Source organism: Monodon monoceros, unplaced genomic scaffold (genome assembly GCF_005190385.1).
Source record: "Monodon monoceros isolate NGI ecotype Baffin Bay Population unplaced genomic scaffold, NGI_Narwhal_1 Super_Scaffold_22, whole genome shotgun sequence".
In the NCBI taxonomy this organism is placed as follows: Eukaryota; Metazoa; Chordata; class Mammalia; order Artiodactyla; family Monodontidae; genus Monodon; species Monodon monoceros.
In genome coordinates, this window is record NW_021703779.1 from 43761111 (window position 1) to 43784925 (window position 23815).

At 41.2% G+C, this 23815-nt stretch overlaps 1 protein-coding gene across 1 annotated transcript in view; it reads right to left on the reverse strand.

Annotated features, from left to right (window-relative positions):
• The window catches only part of DGKK (diacylglycerol kinase kappa), a 160317-nt gene that overhangs the window by 105045 nt on the left and 31457 nt on the right, over positions 1–23815 (reverse strand). The window contains exons 4-6 of the mRNA XM_029240177.1: positions 4137–4247; positions 3594–3674; positions 1499–1603 (exon numbers count right to left, since the gene is read on the reverse strand). Coding sequence (XP_029096010.1) covers positions 1499–1603; positions 3594–3674; positions 4137–4247 — 297 coding nt within the window. The remainder of the gene's footprint in view (positions 1–1498; positions 1604–3593; positions 3675–4136; positions 4248–23815) is intronic.

Genomic DNA, 23815 nt, shown 5'->3' on the forward strand with positions numbered 1-23815 from the left:
TCAGTTGAGTCAGGAATGGCACATCAATGCTCTGATGGCTTTCTCTAGAAGTTCCTGCATTCCTGGACTGATAATTAAAATTCAAGATCTTCTATGTGACCTTTTATGACAAATTGAAATTGAGAAGTCCTCCAGTGTGGGTAGAGATAAGCCAAGGAAATGAAAGAGATTGGTCTACAGGGGTGAGAATAGGAGAGGAGTGTGGAAATCATAACTTTTTGTGGCTACCTTTAATGCTGAGCCATAGTGACTGTATTGGGGGTGGGCAGGAGGGACAGGATGTGCTTCTCCTTTAGGAAAAGAAGAAGAAAATAACAAAGGAGTGAAATGCTGAGTGCTAAGTCATGTAAAGACCATCATCAGATTCTAAGCAAAGAAGCTCTCAATTAAGCATTTACAATGTGGGACCGGGAGAGGTCTCAATGATATGTGGAGACGTACCTAGTCCCTAGTTCAGTCAACTTGTCATATACTCATAGCCATGAGTAGTAGAATGAATAGTTATGAAAGTAAGTGGTCAAAAGCCTGAGAAGTCCTAGGGGAGTGAGGACAGATGGTTTTTCTCCATGGCATTGTTTTTATATCTAAAACCCATTATTACCCATTATTTTACACTGCTCCACCCCAAATGTTTACAAAAATCCTCTACCCTTTGCTAGTTACTTAAAACATCAGGTTCTTTTTAAGAGTGGATTCATCTCCCCCTTTATCTCTAAGACCTTCACAGCAGAGCTTTGCTTTAGGATGAACCATGTATCATTCTCTTTCTAAATCCTGGCTCCAAGATTACCCTCAGATTCATTTATTCATTCAAAAAATATTTATTGAGCCTCTACTATGTGGCAGACACTGTGCTAAGTAAATAAATGACAAAATCCCTCCCCTCTTGAAACTTACATAACTTGTATTGCTAAGGAGAAAAGGAATCCTGCCATTCTTTGGGGAGGACTGCTCCTTGCTTTTCCCTCTACATTTCCTTTGTTGTAGATGGCAAATAGAGAGGCAGAATGGCATAATGGTTAAGGACATAGGCTTTGGAGTCACACAGCCTGGGTCCAAATCTTGGCTTTGCTACTGAGTAATTATTTCATCTTGGTCTGGTTCCTTCTCTTTTTTGAGCCTCAATTTCCTTAGCTGTTACTGTAGTCACTCAGCAGACCCAAGTGAAGACTGCTGATTGCAGCTAAGCTAACAGAAGAACATCTAAGTTAGCTGCTCACATACATCTTGAGTGCCTCATACATTGAGCATACAGTGACATCTACATATCAAGTGGATGTGTACAGAGGTATCTAAACCACATACTTACCAAGGTTTGAGTCTAAGTGAATTACTCCTATTTATAAACAGGTTTCCTAATGATATCCATCCACAATTCCTGACCAGATGGTATCTGCTTCCATCTTATTAGTTCCCTGTTGGAAAGGTGGCTTAGCTAATGCAATCAATTAGGTGTTTACCGGTGAGAATTGTGTAGATTCTCTATTATTTCCCTTACCTTACGAATTTCTCCCTGTTGCACGGTTTTTATGACGTTAATCCATTCTTCCATATCTTTCCGGTTGGGTGCAGCCAGTGTAACTTTTCGTTGTGGTGTGATCACCTACACAAAAACACATTATTAGCTGGTTCCCACTCCAAAACTTTGCCCCCAAACAAAGCCTTTGAACTCTCCAAGAAACTAGACAGATCTACTAAGCACATCCCAAGCCATTTCTTAAATATAAGACAGAAGCTCCCAGAGCCACTCACAGTACCTTAGATAACCACCCCAACTAATAATAATGGTAATAATAATAAACAACACTTTAATGGCACTTACTACGTACTGGGCATTGTTCTATTGTACTTTATGTATATTGTTTATTTCAATCTTCCTTACAACCCCTTGATCTGGGCATTATTATTTTTCCCACTTAATAGGATATTTTTCCATGGCAAAGGGAGTTAAATGACTTGCCCACGTCCACCTAGCAGGTAAAAAGCTAAGCCAGAATTCGAACCCAGATTCTTTGGCTCCAGCACACATGCTCTTAAACACTAAGCCATGCACCCATCTGTTATTCAAATGAGGTTGTGTGAAAATCCTACTTGCTTACTGCTGCTCTATCTACTTGAAAAGGGTGAAAGGGTATATTTTTCATCAGGGTGTGCCTCTTTCTGTTTGAGGGGAGAGTGAGAATGGAGTGGGGAAACTACAAATCCAGTTTCTTTCTTTCTTATGGTCTGGGACAACCTGAAGAGGATTTTACTATCATCTCTCTTAATCCCGCATGGTGCAAAAACCTTGCAGGAACAATGAGAAAGCCATGCTGAGGGTCTAGCAGAGGTAGGCCATGATCAGGGCTTCATCTTCTCACAGAGGACAGGAGGGAGCATGGATAGCTGTAGCATCAGTCATTGCTTCAATGGCCCTACTTGGCTTCACTACCAGCGGCCCCCACCCCAAGCCCAAATCTTGGAGCTAGAGCTTACCACACCAACAAGCAACTTCTTTCTCCTTGTGCATGTGTCTGTGATAAATGGCAATAGGAACTAGTGGGAATTGTGACAATAGCCGCTCCTTTGGTCCAAACCCATTCTTGTGTGGGGCTGATGAATAGTGCCTCTGTGTTTTAATTAGGCTAAGGGGCAACCTAACCCTTGGAATTTCTTTGTAGAATGGAGACCAAAAACATTATCTTGCATGTTCATCACCCAAAGGTTAAGATTTTTGGGACTGGGTCAACAGAACCCTCAGCTTTGTCCTGGGTCAGTATGATGTAATAAGAGAGAAATAAGAGTAGGATCTTCCTCTTATATCCAACTGCTCTCCCTTCAAAGGAGAATAGACTGTGGACCAGCCATGGAATCAGGGTATTGGGCCCATAGCTCTTTAGTCTGCTAAGTACCACTCTCTACCTGCCTGAAGAGGAACCCTGGTCTCCATAACCCACAACTGAGGCTGAGAAAAAGCATTTCTGGGAGGAGGTGGGTAGGAGGATTCCTGGGCCAATGGACTTGCTATTTTTCAGTGAGCTTTCTATTCTGGATTTACGTGAATGACCAAAGCCTTATGACATTTCAGCAGTGACAAGCCCTTGAATATTTCCCTAGAAAATCCTCTGCTTTCTTTGAAGTACTCTCATCAGTAATCTCAGCATAGGATAGCTTTCAGTTTGGATTTACGTTCTTATCTATTTCATCAAAGGAGAGAATGTCATGTAGTTTGATTATCCTGATATATTCTACAACATATTGGCAGTCTCTTGAAAGCCTCCCAATGACACTCATTTAAATTATCTTCACCAGGAGGATTGATTTTTGTAATAGTCACTCCTCCCGCCCCAAAATCAGCTCAGCTTTATATCAGGCTGGTAATAGAGAACAGGGCCATCACTTTTTTTCCCATCAGTGGGCTGGTAGAAAATATTCACATGAATAATCTTTAGCATTCATTTGCAATGCTACTTTAAGTGGATTTCCATACGCACTTTGGGATCAAAGGAAACTTGGGAAATCTGAACTCTAAAGAGGCAACAGGTGGTTATGGCAACCCCTCCTCCCAGCTAGCTCCCACCCCTGCCCATTCAGTCGTTCCTAATCTTACTTACGCAAAAACTGTGGCAAAGGTTTCTACAGCTGCTTTCTGCCAAGGCAACTTGAGACAGATCAATTGTTTCAAAGCGTGCAAACTGGAAAGGTATAAGAGGGAGAGGGAAAAGGAACCGTCTGGTTAATAAGGCAAAGAGACGCTAAAAGGTAAACACACACACACATGCACACTATTAGGCATTTTTGGCAGTCATGATCCCATTATTCCTTTGGCTTGAGCTGGGATTTATTTAGCATCATAGTTTTTGATATGTCATGGGACAAACAAAAACCAAACCAAACTAAACCAAAAACACAACTCTTCCCAAAACTTTTATGTGGATTTATAGGAAGGCTTAGGTAGTTCAGCTACCTAAAGGTTTGCGCTGGAGAAGATAATGGGATATGGTCTATCTAGGGGCCTAGTGGAGCAGGTAAGGGTTAGCCACCTTAATGCTTGCCAACATGTTGGCCCATCTCCCCACAAAACATTTCCTGGTACCCACCTATTAACCCAATTGACAAGAATATATATATATATATATATATATATGTTCTCTTACCGCAGGATGGTGTGCAAAGCAGAGCCTTTGTCCTCGAACCAGAAAATATCTGAGTTTCCACCTCTTGAAGGAGTTACAGTTCTTCAGCAGAGGTCCTTCCTTCAATATTTTCTGAAAGACAGCAGCATAGTGTTGAGTAATTAGATCAATTTGCAAGACCATATCACTTGTCCTCTCATTTGAGAAGATCAGATATCTGGAAAGCTCTCTGTCACATATCTGAGGAATGGCCCAAGGTCCAGGCAAGAAGACGAGGAAGTTAGTTCAATCAGAAAGGGTATTGGTTACCCTTGGATAACACATTCAGGATGATATAGGCTCTAAGTTTCTAAGGATACATGGCCCAAGAACCATGGAGAACATTGCCATTGGTGGTGGGAGGTGGGAAGGGGGCACGGAACACATAAATATAAGAACTACATTCCTAGGGAAGAACAAATGGTCGGGAAAGAGGCTGAATTCAGTAAAGGCAGATTTTCTGGAAGTCTCCAGATTGTAGGCCTGGACAGGGCCTTCCTCTCTGCTCTTTTAGAGTGTTCCTTTTAGAATGTTAAGTTGGATCACATTCCTTCCCTGCTCACAAGCCTCCAATGGCTTCCCAACACTTTTAGAACCAAATCCCAAGTCTTTACCATGGCCTTCAAGGGATTCATGATCTGGTGAGAGCAAAAAGGACACCAAAAAGGAACTACCATTTGATTACTTTCTTTACATATCTCATAGTCTGACCAACTGATTTTTCAGTTACTTGTCAGATAGACTGACTCTAACCAAGCATAGAGTCTACTTACCACTGTTACAATTGGGGAGGTTCTCAGTTACATTTATAGAATACAAATCAATATGCAAGTCTACCATTTGGGAGAAGTACTCAAACCCACCAAGCTGGACCAAAGCCCATGCTGAATGGATGAAGAGACAGACATTAAGTCATCGGATCAAAGCTCTACCATGAATTCCATCCAACATCTAAATTAGAATTCACCATTTGGTGGTTGTGGAAGTGTTTTATTTGGCCCATCTGTTGTTTTTTCAGTTTTTAATTAGTTCATAATATTTAAAAGGCAGAAATTTTCAAATAAAAATCCAAGTTTCCATTTTTTTAAAAAATCAGAACAGCTGGTAACAGTGGACCTATCTTCTCACATGGCAACAATCTGCTGGAACAGAGTAGCAGCTGCTCCCTTCAGATGGGGCACCCGACTCCAGCAGGTATTTAAGTTTGGAACCCTGTCTGAACAATCTTTTACTACCCCCATTCTCCCAAATATACACACATCTATTACATTACCTGTTCAATTATTTAACCAGTAAGTTAGTACCAATGGACAGAACCTCTGTATGTCAATTGAAACGTAGTTCATAGCATTCAAAGTTTACGTGAATTGTCTTGATAACTTATGGGAGTTTCAAGGTTATTGTACCACCCTCGATATGTTTACAAAAGAATGGTGCCAAGGAGTCAAGACAAGAAATCAATAAGATCTTGTGGGAAGGTTGAAGGTGGCATGGAGACTGAGAAATTACATTTAAATTGTTGAAACTGAGTCATCAATGAGAAAACAACTCTTGTGTAGACACTGTGATTACATCACTCTTTCCTTTTTCTGGTCAGATAGTCTATGGAATACACTCTCAATTATGGTGTTTGCTATTCTCCATCCAACCTTCTCACCTTTATGCCATATATTCTTCTACACTAAGTCTTCATGAGACCTAGGCAGTCATATTTACCCCTTTCTGCTAAAGACTTAAGTTCAAAATTTTAACTGCTCCAACTTTGTACAACTGAAGCCACACCCATTCTGCCCCTTTCCCAAGTTATTCTACTTTGTCAATTACTAAACGCTTCCATTGTTCTTATTTTATCATGTATAGTATCCCTTGTAATAGCCCATTTACAGTTTTTGGCTGAATATTTTACCCTTCCTTCCATTTTCAGTTTAAAACCTCCCTTCAACTATTTTTTCTTACCCTTGCTGCCATGCCTAGCTCTCTTCTCCTCCTGTTGCTTTCAGGGGTAGGATGATGGGGTGAGGTGGCAATGATGAAACAAGGAAGAGGATTTGTTTCTCCAGAAGATTCCCACAACCCTGGGCCTTCTGGTTCCTTCAGAAAATTCCCATACCCTGTTCATTTGACATACTAAAGTAAGTAGAATTCAGCCTCTTCTCCCCAGCTACTTCCTTCTGTCAACCCGTAGTAATGAGCACTATTTAATTCCCCTTCCTGGTACTTAAGAAATGTTCCCTTTTCTTCCCTTACTTGTGCCCTGCTAATAAATAACATCCTGTTATCCATCTAAGGACACAGCAAACCAATTAATTAATTAGTTAATTAATCCATTAATCTGAGGACACAGCAAGTCATCAAAACCTTCAGTTCTCATTCCATGAACTCAGCATTTGTCACAGTCAAGAAAACAAAGACTTCATGGTGCATCTATAATTGGATAGAGTGCTTCATTTGTATTTTCTGAGCTTCTACTATTGACTCTACCTTTTGCTAGGCCCTTCAGGGCAGCTAAAGAAGTTACAGGCATATTCCCTGTCACAAAGATATGGAGATATGGCCAGTGGGAGTGGAGAGGGAGGGACTGATAATCCATGTAGACAAACACGAGGTTATGTGAGCTCAGAGAACCATTTGAAAAAGCCCTGGGTCTTCCCTGGTGGCGCAGTGGCTGAGAGTCTGCCTGCCGAGGCAGGGGACACGGGTTAGAGCCCTGGTCTGGGAAGACCCCACATGCTGTGGAGCAACTAGGCCCATGAGCCACAACTACTGAGCCTGCGCGTCTGGAGCCTGTGCTCCGCAACAAGAGAGGCCGCGATAGTGAGAGGCCCGCGCACCGCGATGAAGAGTGGCCCCCACTTGCCGCAACTGGAGAAAGCCCTCGCACAGAAACGAAGACCCAACACAACCAGAAATAAATAAATAAAAGCAAAAAAAAAAGCCCTGGGAGCTTCATGTTCATTGTGCTAAATGTTTACCTTCTGGTTCAAATGAGAGGTTCCACTAAGACAGTGGCTATCCACTCACACATCCTGCCATTGGGTACACCAGCCAAATCACAATTATCTCCTCTCCTTTCCATGATATTAAACTGGTTGCTTTGTATGCACTAGCTTTAAGTGCAGGACTGTCTACTCAATGCCCATAGAAGGCTAGCTGGTAACAGAAGTCAACAACCTAGCAGGGGAACTGAGGAGCCCAAGCCCAGCTGCTGCTAAGTTCTAGGTGATTGTGATTGAATGCTGACTGGTGTTACCAGTTCATTCCATTTTTCAAGACAAGCTGGCAATCCAAGTGAAAATTTGTGTGAAGTTTTGGAATATGGAAATACTAGCTACTAATTAAATTAAAACAACAAAAAACTTGTGAGGGCCAAACAAAAGATGGATGAGGCCAAGATCTGCCCATAGGCAAACAATTTGCAATTTCGGAACTGAACTATAACTACTGTGAATTTCTCAAGATGACAAAGTGAGTGAGTGGTAGGTATTCCTGGCGATAGAAGAGGTTGCAGTGTATGAGTTCAGAGTTTGTGTGCGAGGAGCCTGTACATGTGAGATATATATTACCAAGTTGGTAGCAGATAGCTTTATTTATGTATTGGAGGGAGAAAGGTTAGAAGACAATATAAGAGTTTCTTAAGTTCTAAACACAGGCTCTATATTGTCAACTCTGAACTTCTACAAATGTCCAAACCTGGGTTGGGAGAAGGTAAAGTTCCTGTAGTTTCTTTCCCTTTAAACTCTGTCCCCCTTTGGGAGATGTTTCTAAATAAACCATGGTTTACTTAAAAACCCAACAAGCATCCCCTGGAAGCCAGTTTAAACAAGCAGAAGCTAAAAATCACTCAATCAGTATATTACCTCAAGTCAAGAAAATGTGCATGCAAATGAACCTTTACCTGCCTAGGGTCACTAAGCTTAACAAGGACATGAGACAAAAATTGGAAGAGACAAACAAACAAACAAATACATCCTGTAAAGTGAGGCATTAGTAGAAGAGCCCTCGCCTATCCTGTAACAGGATTTTCACAGTACTTTCCAGTTCCTGGTTTCTTGCAGATAACATCATTTCATTGACTCCTTGCCACAGCCATGTGGAGTGTTACTTCCAATTTCTAGATCAGTAGTTCTCCTGTTTCTTTAAAGTGACTGTCCAAGAATAACTAGAAGAGTAAGGAGAATTCACATGTATACAGCACTTTGGAATGGATAAAGTGCTTTTACTTTTGTTATTGAATCTTCCCAGCACCCCTCTGAAGTAGGTAGTGAAAGGCATCTAACTCAGTTCTGTCCTGTGAAAGACACCCTGAACTCCGGTTTCTTTAAGTGGCATATATATATATATATATGTGTGTGTGTGTTTTTTTCTGGATGCTTTGGGTCTTCGTTGCTGCACGTGGGCTTTCTCTAATTGTGGCAAGCGGGGGCTACTTTTCGTTGCGGGCTTCTCACAGCCATGGCTTCTCTTGTTGCGGAGCACGGGCGCTAGGTGCGCGGGCTTCAGTAGTTGTGGCACACGGGCTCAGCAGTTGTGGCTCACGGGCTCTAGAGCTCAGGCTCAGTAGTTGTGGTGCACGGGCTTAGTTACTCCACGGCATGTGGGATCTTCCCAGACCAGGGCTCGAACCTGTGTCCCCTGCATTGGCAGGTGGATTCTTAACCACTGTGCCATCAGGGAAGTCCGGGTGGCTTATACTTTTATTTCTAAGACATTATCAAGATATTTGACATTTTTCCTCTCAAGTAAGATTGTCAATGTTTGACATTTTTAAGATTTTGCAGCATCTTGGGGCTACAATATTTGTCAGAAGAATGCATCTCCAGTGTTATTATGGAAGGCAATGAGGAACAGGATTCTATACGGGAATTGTTTTTTGGTGGCCAAGTTTACAGGCACACAGCTAGTTCATAAAATGAGGCACACCTGTAACCCTCTTGGTCCAAGCTGTCACATTCCTGTAGCAATATTTGTGATGCTGCAGATAGGAAGAATTTAGGAAGGGTCATTGGATCCTTGTACATACTGAAATGCCACGTGACCCACCTAATGCTTCTTAAACCAGAACATATTGCAGGCAGTTCTATGTGATATTAAAATCCAAATAACACTGACATCTCTAAAACTCTCAAGGCTGGAAGTTTAGTAGTGGGAGTGAGTGTGGTGCTGAATTCAATCACCACAGTCATCAATTGACTTCATTCAAATCCAAGAGCACTGGATTTATCGAGGCATAGTTCATTCAGGTCTTGAGTACAGCGTTCACACAAAATGTCTTTGCCTAACCTGTGGCAGCTCTTGCAGAGAAAGCAGTTTCTTTTTGCATCATCTTTAATAAGCCAATCCCCCAATTCATCATTCCCAGAAACTCCTGCACTCTGGTACCAGTGATCTCTCTCCCCAGTGCTCTGCAACTCAGCATGTACAAATTAATTGCCAACAGTGATGGTAAGCATTTCCCTTGCTTCATATTTATAAAATATATTCTATAGAATATCTCAACAGGGTCTATAAAGCAGTCCAATTGCCTATATATAATTAACACCTGCCTGCTGCTTAATTGGGAAAGGGCAAGTACAGCTGCTTCTATGACCTTTTCCTGTGCTCCTCTGAAATCCCCCAAAGCTTCTACTATCTGCTAGGTCTGTTTTTCTGTGGCTCGGTGGGTTTTTGATATATGAGGCTTTGGAGGATTCTCTTACCCTTTCCTAGCCAAAGAAGCCCCTATTACATAGCCAAATTGAATTCCACCCCCACCCAATCAAAAAGTAAGCAAGCATCATAACATACACCACTACCTGTTATTAGCTGGCTGCTCTGCTGTTTTACTTTCTCATGCGGCTCTTGGGAGGGAGGCTGGATCAAGTTGGGATGAGTAGGTTATCATTCCTCCAGTGAAAACCAGACTTCCACTATGAGCACAGCTAGAGAAGCCAGCTTTCTGTCTATGGCTCCAAAACCTGGAACATGTATTCTCTTTGCTTTGGGGGCTGGGGTGATGGGAAGAAAGCCATTTCCTAACACAGGACTGCCAAAGTTGATTCAGAGAAACAATGTTTGATTTGGTTAAAATGCAACTATGGGTGCTTTAGGCTTTAAGAAAGGCCAGGCCCTCTGCTCTCCTGAAAGCTTTACATTCCCCAGGGTCCTGTTGACATAGCTGGAGTCAGACAGACTGGCTCCAGCACTTACTAGCTGTGTGACCTTGGGCAAATCACTTAACCTCTCTGAGCCTCAATTTCCTTGTCTGTTAGATGAGAATACCTTGCACAGCATGTGCCTGCTAGCCATTCTATAACTGTGAGTCCCTTGTGGATTGTGGAGGCAAGCACTCCATTCATCTCACTACTGGGAGCTCCCCTCTCTGGCACTAGCAAGCCGGGCTGGCTAAAGACTGAAGCAGAAGAATGAGGAATAGGGTGACAAACTGTCCCAGTTTTCCCAGGACTTTCAGTGCTAAAACCAGAAAAGTCATGGGCAAACTGAGACCTTTTGTCACCCTAGCACTCAGGTGCTAGGTCTTCCTGCTGCTCATGTCTGCAAGGGCTATAGCTGCAAATCCCTCCCACTGCTTCCTGTGCTAAGGAAGAACTATAGAGCCTCAACCACATCCCTGCTCTCTATGAGTGAAATAAAAGACAGTTGAAAATGATGTTACATTTTTCTCTGACTATGTAAAAACTTTAGCCAGTTCCTCCATATCATTCCAAAGATATTTTATACACATATATTCTTTCTTCACGTAAATCATAACCTTCTACGCATGATGTTTTGTCTCTTGCTTTCTACACTTAACATATCGTGGAGCCCTTTCAATATCTGTACATACTGAGCTGCCTCATTTCTTTTTACAGTTGCATAGCATTCTGCTGTATGGATATAATATGATTTATTTAAACAGTTCCCTATTGATGGACAATGGTTTAAAATCTTATTCTATTACAAACAATACTGCAATGACTCTGTATATACATGTCATTTTGCATTGGTGTGAGTACATTGATAAGATAAATATCAATGGCTGGTAACTTTAAAACTAGTCCACTGGGACCATAAAGCCTAAAAAGATATGTCTTCTCAAATCTCTCTTTTCTTTTTCTGTTATTGGAGTTTCCTAGGAATGGTAAGGACCATTAATTGCTTGCGGATTGGGGAGGAGATGAGCAATTTGGACCCAGGATGACAAACTGCAGAAAGCAGTAACCTGGCTCTTGGTAATTGCCCTGGGACTAGCACCAGCTACAAAGTGGGAAGAGCTTGGCTGAGTCCTTCCAGACCTACACACAGGTTTGAACTGTGCAGCCTTGAACAAGCCATTTCACTGCTAGGAGAGATTATAAGTAACTTGGCTCTGGGTGGGGATACAAGCTTTGGTCTATGTAGTTCAAAGTCTGTGCTCTTGCCACAAAACAGCCTTTTAACTTTCAGAGCTAACCTGACCTTAGCAATGAGTAATATCCCTCCCCACCCTGTTAAAGATGATGAAAATAGGGCCCCAGAGGGGCTACACTTCAAGTCAAACAGCAAATTTGTGACAGAACCAGTACTGGGCTTCTGGCCACTCTATTTCAGTGATGTGGGGAATCCTCTCTGACCTCCTTCATGTGAGTGGAGGGGCCCTATAACCACAGCCATTGAATTTGCTCTATATTGGCAGCACCTCCTGGAACAGGTGTATAGTTTTGAGGGGCTTCAGAGGAAGAGCATGGAAAGGGGTGCGAGGATACCAGCAGGAACATGGCTTGACTCCAAGACTGGGATCAAGAGGACAGACTGGGTCAGAGCTTTGGAAGTTTGAGAAGAGTGGCTAATGGGAATGCTTCCTGCAAAAGGTTGGTTTTGCTCTGCAAATGCAGGGAAGATGAAAGGTGTCAGCTAGGGGGAGGAGGATTGTTTTTGAGCCTTGGGAGAACCAAAATCTCAGAAGCAGGAAATCCAGTTAAAGGAGTGGTATAAGCAGAAGCTTAGCAGAAGACCCCTGTTGCTACAGCTGCAGTTGCTGCTGCCTAGAAAAGGAAGTTCTGTGGTCACACAAAGTCCCTAAAGGAAAGATATCATGGAATTTTGGACATGGGTCTTCAGCTTAACCAAGGTCACAGAGGCCAGGACAGCAACTATCATACCTAGTGTCACTGAATTACAAGGAATGACAAAACATGCCTGCTTCCAACTGCTTTCTTCCCCATCCTTTCACCTGACCATCAGCAGCCAGAGATGGATAGGTTCTTTTAATATCCTGTGGATGTTTCTTCTCTCAGAGACACTCCCCCCATTGCTTCTAGCCCTTGGGTCCCACCACCAAGCCACATGCCTTCTTTATCCTAACCACCTTCTGTGAGACCAGTGGCTCCTGTTCAGACCCTGGCGATGTCCTCATAGAGGCAGACAAGGCAGCATCTTCTCTAAGTTTCTTTTCAATTATCCCACTCCAGAGGAAGAGAGCTGTTCCTGGATGACAAATGTCTGCTGTTTGCTCTTGCTTTACATGCACTATCTCATTTAATGCCCACAGAAACAGTCCTGTTGGGGAGGTGGAGAAGTTGAGGATCAGAGAGGTTAAGTGATTAGTTCTAAGTCACAGTGAGTGGCAGAGATGGGGTTTAAAGCCAGGTCTGTTTGACTCTACTGCCTCTCCCCTCCAAATCCTAAGCATCTACAGGATGATGGTCATAATGATCTGGCTTGGGTGTCAGGTCCAACCTGAGGATCACTTCAGTCCACTTATTTCTTCCCCTAGGGGCCACAATTTCACCTAGGAGGAAAAGCCATGGCCAGTAATATCTGCAGATTTCCCACTTATTTAGCTGAGAGAGACCATGTACTACAAATGATTTCACAAAGGGGAGGGAAAAAACTGTTTTTTGGAGAGATGCCTGAAATGTCATAATCCCATATTTTGCATATTTTGATACTTTGTGACAATATGCTGGACCGTCTAGGAGCTCCTAAACGTGGGAACTTCAGCCTTTAGAGGTATTTTTAAATGTTTGCAACCTAAGGCCAAAATGAACCTTGCAAGTATGCAAATATGTAGTTCATTTGGCTACAGCTCACTCAAAGAGCAAAGCAATGAAGACTCAATTGGTGCTTCCTGTGCTTTGGTCTTTAGAGCTCCCTCTTTCCAATCATGGCTTCAAGTGCCTATAATAAAGTAGGCGTGGTGAGCCCATATCACCTAACCACATGTTCTTAGGGAGTTGGGGACATTGTCTTATTGCCAAACTGGCCCCATGCAGATAGCCATCTGAAGATGCACACAGGATCTAAAACTACATTCACTAACAGGTCCTCTGGGGATGAAGTGGTTAGATAATAAAGAGGGGATGTGTGACTTTTCATTTTTTTCTCAGCCTTATGAACTGGTGTTGACAAGAATCATGAAGTTGGAAGACAGAAACTGATGCTAGAACCAGTTGGTTTGCTTGCTTCTTGCAGCAATAGTAGTCTAGGGAAGATTAAATTCAGTAATTCACTAGTGGTTGTGTGTTGGGGGGAATGGGCAACCTGTGTGCATGCGGTGTGTGTGTGTGCTTGCCCAATTTGCCCCATCAGTGGTAGGTGAGAGCAGGAGCAAGGTCTCAGGTAAGGACACCTCAGGGGTAGGAAGAGCTTGGGGGCAGGGTGAGGGACAGACCCATGGGAGACTCCACCCAATGCCTAAAGCTATGGATAGCCTTGCTGCCTCTGAGCAGAGGACTGTCCCTGGCTGAAAAAAATTGCCTCATGTGGAGGCAAGAGGGTATGAGGTATGGTAATTTGACAGCCCACAAAACCTGGAGGGAAAATGGAGGAAAGAGCTGTGATTGCAGGAGACACTAATCTGTCAAGGAGGAAACTATGTTGTGGGCCTTGGTTATAGAGAAATTACTGGCCAGGTAACAAAGTTGAAAAGCTGTGCCAGTTGGTAAAAGGAGGTCACCAGGGATAAACTTTCTTGAGTAGTAGTAGCAGTAGTAATAGTAGTAGTAATATGAATTACTAACAGTTGGTGAGTCTTCATTATGTGGGAAGCACTGTGTTAAATCATGTTACATGGGGTATGTCATTTGAGCCCAATAACAATTCTAAAAAGTAGGTGCCATAACAACCTTCACTTTATAGATTGAGAAACTGAGGCTTAGAGAGATTAGGTAACTTCCCTTAATAGGTTAATAAATGGCAGAGCTAATATCTCTCTTGGATTTTACAGCACATGGAAGACCAGTTATTCCTTCACTGAAAGAAAAAAAGTAAGGTTTAAACCACTGGTCTTATTGCAAGATGTACCCTATCCTATGTCAATTGACTGAAGGAGGCAGAATGGCGGGGGGAGACTGATGGTGTGAATCGCAGGTATTTGGTTCAGTTCGGTTTTTTTTTTAACAACTTTATTGAAGCATAATTGCTTAACATTGTTGTGTTAGTTGCTGCTGTATAACAAAGTGAGGCCAAACCCTTTCCCTTCCCCAGGGGGTGCTGCTAAGCCCTGGTTGGGCTTGCTCACTCATCCACACCAAAGGATCTAATTTCGCTGGGCCCTGGGGTTTCACAGGAACAATTGCCTTCAACAATAGCCAGAAAACAAGTTCCACCAGTCTAGGCATTTGCAAGTGAATACAGCTGTCTGGTGGGGGGCCCAGGGCCCAGGAAATGAGCTCTGTTGTGATTCTGGAGCAGAACTAGAAAAGTGAGCAGCTATGTGGCTAACAGGGTCTTGGTGCTCCAGCCAGGTGTCAGGCCTGTGCCACTGAGGTGGGAGAGCCAAGTTCAGGACATTGGTCCACCAGAGACCTCCCGGATCCATGTAATATCAAATGGCGAAAGCTCTCCCAGAGATCTCCATCGCAACGCTAAGACTGAGCTCCATTCAACAACCAGCAAGCTACAGTGCTGGAGACCCTATGCCAAACAACTAGCAAGACAGGAACACAGCCCCGACCATTAGCAGAGAGGATGCCTAAAATCATAATAAGGTCACAGACACCACAAAACACACCACCAGACACAGTTCTGCACACCAGAAAAACAAGATCCAGCCTCATCCACCAGAACACAGGAACTAGTCCCCTCTACCAGGAAGCCTACACAACCCACTGAACCAACCTTAGCCACTGGGGGACGACAGCAAAAACGGGAACTATGAACCTGCAGCCTGCAAAAAGGAGACCCCAAGCACAGTAAGTTAAGCAAAATGAGAAGACAGAGAAACACACAGCAGATAAAGGAGCAAGGTAAAAACCAACCAGACCAAACAAATGAAGAGGAAATAGGAAGTCTACCTGAAAAAGAATTCAGAGTAATGATAATAAAGATGATCCAAAATCTTGGAAATAGAATGGAGAAAATACAAGAAATGATTAACAAGGACCTAGAATAACTAAATAGCAAACAAACAATGATGAACAACACAATAAATGAAATTAAAAATTCTCTAGAAGGAATCAATGGCAGAATAACTGAGGCAGAAGAATGGATAAGTGACCTGGAAGATAAAATAGTGGAAATAACGAATGCAGAGCAGAATAAAAAAAAATGAAAATACTTGAGGACAGTCTTAGACACCTCTGGGACAACATTAAATGCAGCAGCATTCGAATTATAGGGGTCCCAGAAGAAGAAGGGTAAAAGAAAGGGACTGAGAAAATATTTGAAGAGATTATAGTAGAAAACTTCCCTAATTTGGGAAAGGAAATAGTCAATCAAGTCCAGGAAGCACAGAGAGTCCCATACAGGATAAATCCAAGGAGACACATGCAAGCCACATATTAATCAAACTAGCAAAAATTAAATACAAAGAAAAAAATTAAAGGCAGCAAGGGAAAAGCAACAAATAACATACAAGGGAATCCCCATAAGGTTAACAGCTGATCTTTCAGCAGAAACTCTGCAGGCCAGAAGGGAATGGCAAGACATATTTAAAGTGATGAAAGGGGAAAACCTACAACCAAGATTACTCTACCCAGCAAGGATCTCACTCACATTCGATGGAGAAATTAAAACCTTTACAGGCAAGCAAAAGCTAAGAGAATTCAGCACAACAAAACCAGCTTTACAACAAATGCTAAAGGAGCTTCTCTAGGCAGGAAACACAAGAGACGGAAAAGACCTACAATAACTAACCCAAAACAATTAAGAAAATGGTAACAGGAGCATACATATTGATAATTACCTTAAATGTAAATGGATTAAATGCTTCCACCAAAAGACAAAGACTGGATTAATGGATACAAAAACAAGACCCATATATATATGCTGTCTACAAGAGACCCACTTCAGACCTAGGGATAGATACAGACTGAAAGTGAGGGGATGGAAAAATATATTCCATGAAAATGGAAATTAAAACAAAGCTGGATTAGCAATTCTCACATCAGAACAGATAGACTTTGAAATAAAGACTATTACCAGAGACAAAGAAGGACACTACATAATGATCAAGGGATTGATCCAAGAAGAAGACATAACAATTGTAAATATTTATGCACCCAAATAAGAGCACCTCAATACATTAGGCAAATACTAACAGCCATAAAACGGGAAATCAACAGTAACACAATCATAGTAGGGGCATTTAACACCCCATTTTCACCCATGGACAGATCATCCAAACGGAAAATAAATAAGGAAACACAGGCTTTAAATGATACATTAAACAAGATGGACCTAATTGATATTTATAGGACATTCATTCCAAAAATAACAGAATACTCTTTCTTCTCAAGTGCTCACGAAACATTCTCCAGCATAGATCATATCATGGGTCACAAATTAAGTCTTGTGAAATTTAACAAAAGTGAAATCATACCAAGTATCTTTTCCGACCACAATGCTATGATATTAGACATCAATTACAGGGAAAAATCTGTAAAAAATACAAACACATGGAGGCTAAACAATATACTACTTAATAACCAAGAGATCACTGAAGAAATCAAAGAGGAAATAAAAAATACCTAGAAACAAATAACAATGAAAACACGACACCCAAAACCTATGGGATGCAGCAAAAGCAGTTCTAAGAGGGAAGGCTATAGCAATACAATCCTACCTCAAGAAACAAAAAACATCTCAAATAAAAAACCTATCCTTACATCTAAAGCAATTAGAGAAAGAAGAAAAAAATAATCCCAAAGTTTGCAGAAGGAAAGAAATCACAAAAATCAGATCAGAAATAAATGAAAAAGAAATGAAGGAAATGATAGCAAAGATCAATAAAACTAAAAGCTGGTTCTTTGAGAAGATAAACAAAATTGATAAACCATTAGACAGACTCATCAAGAAAAAAAGGGAGAAGACTCAAATCAATAGAATTAGAAATGAAAAAGGAGAAGTAACAACTGACACTGTGGAAATACAAAGGATCATGAGATTACAAGAGGCAACTCTATGCCAATAAAATGGACAATCTGGGAGAAATGGACAAATTCTTCAAAAAGCAGAACCTTCCGAGACTGAACCAGGAAGAAATAGAAAATATAAACAGGTCAATCACAAGCACTGAAATTAAAACTATGTTTAAAAATCTTCCAACAAACAGAAACCAAGAACCAGATGGCTTCATAGGCAAATTCTATCAAACATTTAGAGAAGAGCTAAAACCTATCCTTCTCAAACTCTTCCAAAATATAGCAGAGGGAGGAACATACCCAAACTCATTCTATGAGGCCACCATTACCCCGATACCAAAACCAGAAAAAGATGTCACAAAGAAAGAAAACTACAGGCCAGTATCACTGACGAATATAGATGCAAAAATCCTCAACCAAATGCCAGAAACAGAATCAAACAACACATTAAAAGGATCATACACCATGATCAAGTGGGGCCTATCCCAGGAATGCAAGGATTCTTCAATACACACAAATCAATCAATGTGATACACCATATAACAAGTTGAAGGAGAAAAAACATGTGATCATCTCAATAGATGCAGAAGAAGCTTTTGACAAAATTCAACACCAATTTATGATAAAAACCCTGCAGAAAGTAAGCATAGAGGGAACTTAGCTCAACATGATAAAGGCCATATATGACAAACCCACAGCCACCATCATCCTCAAGGGTGAAAAATTGAAAGCATTTCCTCTATGATCAGGAAGAAGCCAAGGTTGTCCACTCTCACCACTATTATTCAACATAGTTTTGGAAGTTTAAGCAACAGCAACCAGAAAAGAAAAACAAATAAAAGGAATTCAAATCAGAAAAGAAGAAGTAGAGCTGTCACTGTTTGCAGATGACATGGTACTATACATAGAGAATCCTAAAAATGCTATCAGTAAACTACAGAGCTAATCAATGAATTTGGTAAAGTAGCAGGATACAAAATTAATGCACAGAAATCTCTGGCATTCCTATACACTAAAGATAAAAAATCTGAAAGAGAAATTAAGGAAACACTCCCATTTACCATTGCAATAAAAAGAATAAAATATCTAGGCATAAACCTACCTAAGGAGACAAAATACCTGTATGCAGAAAACTATAAGACACTGATGAAAGAAATTAAAGATGATACAAACAGATGGAGAGATATACCATGTGCTTGGATTGGAAGAATCGACATTGTGAAAATGACTCTACTACCCAAAGCAACCTACAGATTCAGTGCAATCCCTATCAACTACCACTGGCATTTTTCACAGAACTAGAAGAAAAAATTTCACAATTTGTATGCAAACAGTAATGACACCAACAAGCCAATGCAATCTTGAGAAAGAAAAACGGAGCTGGAGGAATCAGGTTCCCTGCCCTCAGACTATAGTACCAAGCGACAGTAATCAAGGCAGTATGGTACTGTTACAAAAACAGAAATACAGATTAGTGGAACAGGATAGAAAGCCCAGGAATAAACCGTCACACACATGGTCATCTTATTTTTGATAAAGGAGGCAAGAATATACAATGGAGAAAAGACAGCCTCTTCAATAAGTGGTACTGGGAAAGCTGGACAGCTACATGGAAAAGAATGAAATGAGAACATTCTCTAACACCATACACAGAAACAAACACCATAGTCAAAATGGATTATAGACCTAAATGTAAGACCAGACACTATAAAACTCATAGAGGAAAACATAGGCAGAGCACTCTATGACATACATCACAGCAAGATCGTTTTTGACCCACCTCCTAGAGAAATGGAAATAAAAACAAAAATAAACAAATGCGACCTAATGAAACTTAAAAACTTTTGCACAGCAAAGGAAAACACAAACAAGATGAAAAGACATCCCTCAGGATGGGAGAAACTATTTGCAAATGAAGCAACTGACAAAGGATTAATCTCCAAAATTTACAAGCAGTTCAATATCAAAAAAACAAACAACCTAATCCAAAAATGGGCAGAAGACCTAAATAGACATTTCTCCAAAGAAGATATACAGATTGCAAACAAATACATGAAAGGATGCTCAACATCACTTATCATTAGAGAAATGTAAATCAAAACTACAATGAGGTATCACCTCACACCATTTACAATGGCCATCATCAAAAAATGTACAAAGAATAAATGCTGGAGAGGGTGTGGAGAAAAACCCTCTTGCACTGTTGGTGGGAATGTAAATTGATACAGCCACTATGGAGAACAGTATGGAGTTCCTTAAAAAACTAAAAATAGAACTACCATACAACCCAGCAGTCTCACTACTGGGCATATACCCTGAGAAAACCATAATTCAAAAAGAGTCATGTACCACAATGTTCACTGCAGCTCTATTTACAATAGCCAGGACATGGAAGCCATCTAAGTGTCCACTGACAGATGAATAGATAAAGAAGATGTGGCAAATGTATATAAGGAATATTACTCAGCCATAGAAAGAAATGAAATTGAGTTATTTGTAATGAGGTGGATGGACCTAGAGACTGTCATACAGAGTGACGTAAGTCAGAAAGAGAAAAATAAATACCGTTTGTGAACACATATATATGCAATCTAAAAAAAATAAATGGTTCTGAAGAACATAGGGGAAGGAGAGGAATAAATTCGCAGAGGTAGAGAATGGACTTGAGGACACAGGGATGGGGAAGGGCAAGCTGGGACGAAGTGAGAGAGTGGCATGGACATATATACACTACCAAACGTAAAATAGATAGCTAGTGGGAAGCAGCCACATAGCACAGGGGTATCAGCTCAGTGCATTGTGACCTCCTAGAGGGGTGGGATAGCGAGGGTGGGAGGGAGACGCAAGAGGGAGGAGATATGGGGATATATGTATATGTATAGCTGATTCACTTTGTTATAAAGCAGAAACTAAGACACCACTGTAAAGCAATTATGCTCCAATAAAGATGTTAAAAAAAGAAAAAGTAAAGTGAATCAGCTATACGACTCTTCCAGATAAGAACACTGTGACTCAGGGAAGTAAAGTGACTTGCCCAAGGTCACCATGTTGTAAACTGGCTCTGGCACAAGGCTCTTTTCACTGTATCTCTATATTTTATGTTTTCTGTGTTGTTTGATATCATTTTAATTAGTAGTCTGTATTTTCAAAGCCTAATTTTGCCTTCTCATCCCTTTTCTGCCATCCAGCAGTATAAATCTCTGCCATCTCTGTTGGTGAAGAAGTATAGGCATAGTCAAGTGTGCCATTTTTATGCATACTCATGGTTAATGATGGTAGTGCCATGCTGGGCCCTGAGGGAAGCTCTTCTCTGACCTGGATGATTCTTAGTAGCAATAATGAAAAATTAACTTGGCAGTGCATCTACTGCAGAAAAGCACTCTACAAGGATCTTACTAGGAAAGACTGAGAACATTGCTGGTACTGTTCCCCTCCCTTCCCAGGGGCCATTTCCCACGTCTTGTTCAGATGCTTTACCCTAAGACCTACTGCTAAGCTTTTCATAGTTTTAGACCTTCATTTATTTCCCTGTTGAAACACCATTCAGACCTGCATCCTTCTTTAATTTCTCCCTGCAGGCAAACACCTGGTAGAACAACACCACTCTCTCTAGCCAGGCTATGTTTAAGGGATTAAGACTGCTCAACTCCTAAATGTCTACTAACTATAGCAATCAAATTCTAACACCCACTGGCCAAGGCTTACAGCAATGCTGACTGTTATCATCTGGATTTTGTGCTGCTCAACTCTTGATAGCTTATACAGAAAGGGCCACCTAAAAGTACAAATGCACTAAGAGAGAGGGAAAGAGAGAGAGGAAGAAAGAGATCAGTGGTATTCTAAGTCAAGCTGACAGGCCTGGAAAGGGGGAAGAGAGGAGGAGTAGAAAAGAAATGACTAGTTTGAGCACGGAGGGGTGGCTGGGGGTGGCTGAAAACACTCACAGACTTACAGATGACACAAGAGGTTCATTTCCCCACCAGTGATGCATAGGACTCTCACTCGTCCTGGAACCATCTCTCAACCACCATTTCATTGGCTCTGAGACTGTGCCCTAACCAGTGTGTGCAACTATCTATTTTAAGTTTGCTGGGGAGAAGGCAGTGCTGACTAAAATGGGAAGAGAAGGATTATCAACTGAGATCTGGGGAACAGCTAGACCTGTAGGCAAAATTGTCTTCTTGTAGGGGGAGGGGACTGTCCTGTCATTGGAAACAGGACCTAAAAACTAGGATTGCTTAAGAAAGGGAAGGAGTAGAGGAGATGGCAGGGGAGAGTCAGTGTTAAACAGTCTCACTAATAGCAATATACATATACCAAAATTGATACAGAGAAATATGGAGACACAGCTAACCCCTTTGGCCCCTCATAATATGATTAACAAGTAATGTACTCACAGACATAAGTCTGAAATCCACACCTTTTCTGAAATATCCACTATGGTTAGGTATCCTGCTAAGCAACTTGTATCCATTAGTGCTAATACTCACAATACTGCAAGGTAAGTATTATTAGCCTCATATTACAGATGAAGCACTGAAGCTCAGAATGATCTACCAAGTTTTCCAAGGTCACACACAGTTACAAAGGAGGATGACTTTGAACCCAGGTCTGTCTGATTCTAAAGCCTACAAGCATTTCTATTCATTATACTGTACATCTAGCCCCTCTCTCCTAGAAAGTGAGGATTGATTTGGGGTGAGAGAGAGAGTGGATAGTTGGCAAAACCACAGGAGATCTGAATGATCCAACTTGTGAGTTTTCACAGAAATATTTGTACATGGGTGCAGTATGGGCAGCGATATGGCACCAGGAGAAGACAGTGGATTAATGGACTATGAATTGCATACAGTTTGGGCAGCTCCAGTAAACTGCTATGTAAGCAAGTCATGCCCCTTCCCCAAGCTGCCATCTCCTTACTAAGAGCTGCGGATAAATATGCTAAAATTTGGCACTTGCTTCAGCAAGGGAAGACAAAGACATAACAGAACAAAACTGCTAATGTTGCTCAGGTCTATTGCCATAAAGTAACCTACCAAATTAAACATGGCAGCAAAAGATAGGGCCTGGGCCCAGGAATAGAAATTACTTCAAAACTGAGCATGGCCGGAAGGCAAACCTCAGTATAAAGCTTTCTTGGTAAATCACAAAATATGTCATAGCTGAGTTATGTCCGATAGGCAAAGTGCCCAGAGTGCCACAACCTATGCATAGTAGGTACTTGATAAACGTTTATAAAATGAAATTGAGTGAAGTAAAACACACATAGGGAGGACAATGAAAAAAGTTGTTCTCAAATGTTCAGGGATCCATGTCCTATCACTTGGCTTCTAAAAGCCAGTTGCTGTTGTAGGAAACACATGAAGATCCTTATATTTCTAAGCACAACTGGCAAAACCCAATTTGTGCAGTGAAAAGGAGTGTAGATTTTGGAATCAGCTAAACCTGGATTTGAAACTCAGCTCCATCTCTTATTATGTGTCTGTCTTTGGGCAAGTAATTTAACTTACAAACCTCAGCATTTTTACCTACAAAACCACATACAGTGACACTCAACTCTTAATAAAGATCAAGGGAATACATGAAAGTGCTTAGTGCCAAGTAGAAATTCAATACATATTTCTTCTTTCCTTCTGTGGATATGGTGGCAATATTTTTGACTCCTAAATTGGACCACAAGACTTATCAAGTGTAAGTATATATGTGGCTGCAATGGGGTATTGGGGGATTGATTTGAAATCAGTATTTGAGCCAAAATTGGGAGCATAATTTACATACTAATAATCTAAGCCCAGTGGGTCTTTAGTACCAGCTATTAGTGTGCTTTTGATTTTTGTGGATTATTCCATGCAAGCACAGACTCTCTCCTTCCCATGAGTAACAGAACACGGATGGCTGAGAAAGGAAACAAAGACTATAAATAGAAAATCAAATTTAAGTCTGGAGAAGAATCTGTGCCTGCTGTCCGCATAAAGATACTCATAATGCTGGGACTTTTGAACTCCCCTCTCTCAAAAAAAAAAGAATCTTAGAACATCAGAAGGGCTTCTGATGGTAGGTCTGAATATTTAAGGCAAGTTAAGAGGAATGTTCTATTCAAGCCTGGAAGAGAAACCAGTGTGAGAACAAGTGGTGATTAGAACAGTTAGGATTAGTGAACCCAAGCGTTTGTATCTCTTTAAATTTAGCACATAGACATTTCAAATCTAATCCTCTCTAGTGTTTATGTTAAAACAGCGAGGCAATTTTTGAAGGACAAGAAGGATAACTGAGTTGAAAACATCCTCTTCTGTTGTATTCCATTAACCACAACTATGGGAAATGCAGTTTCAAGAGCAGCTA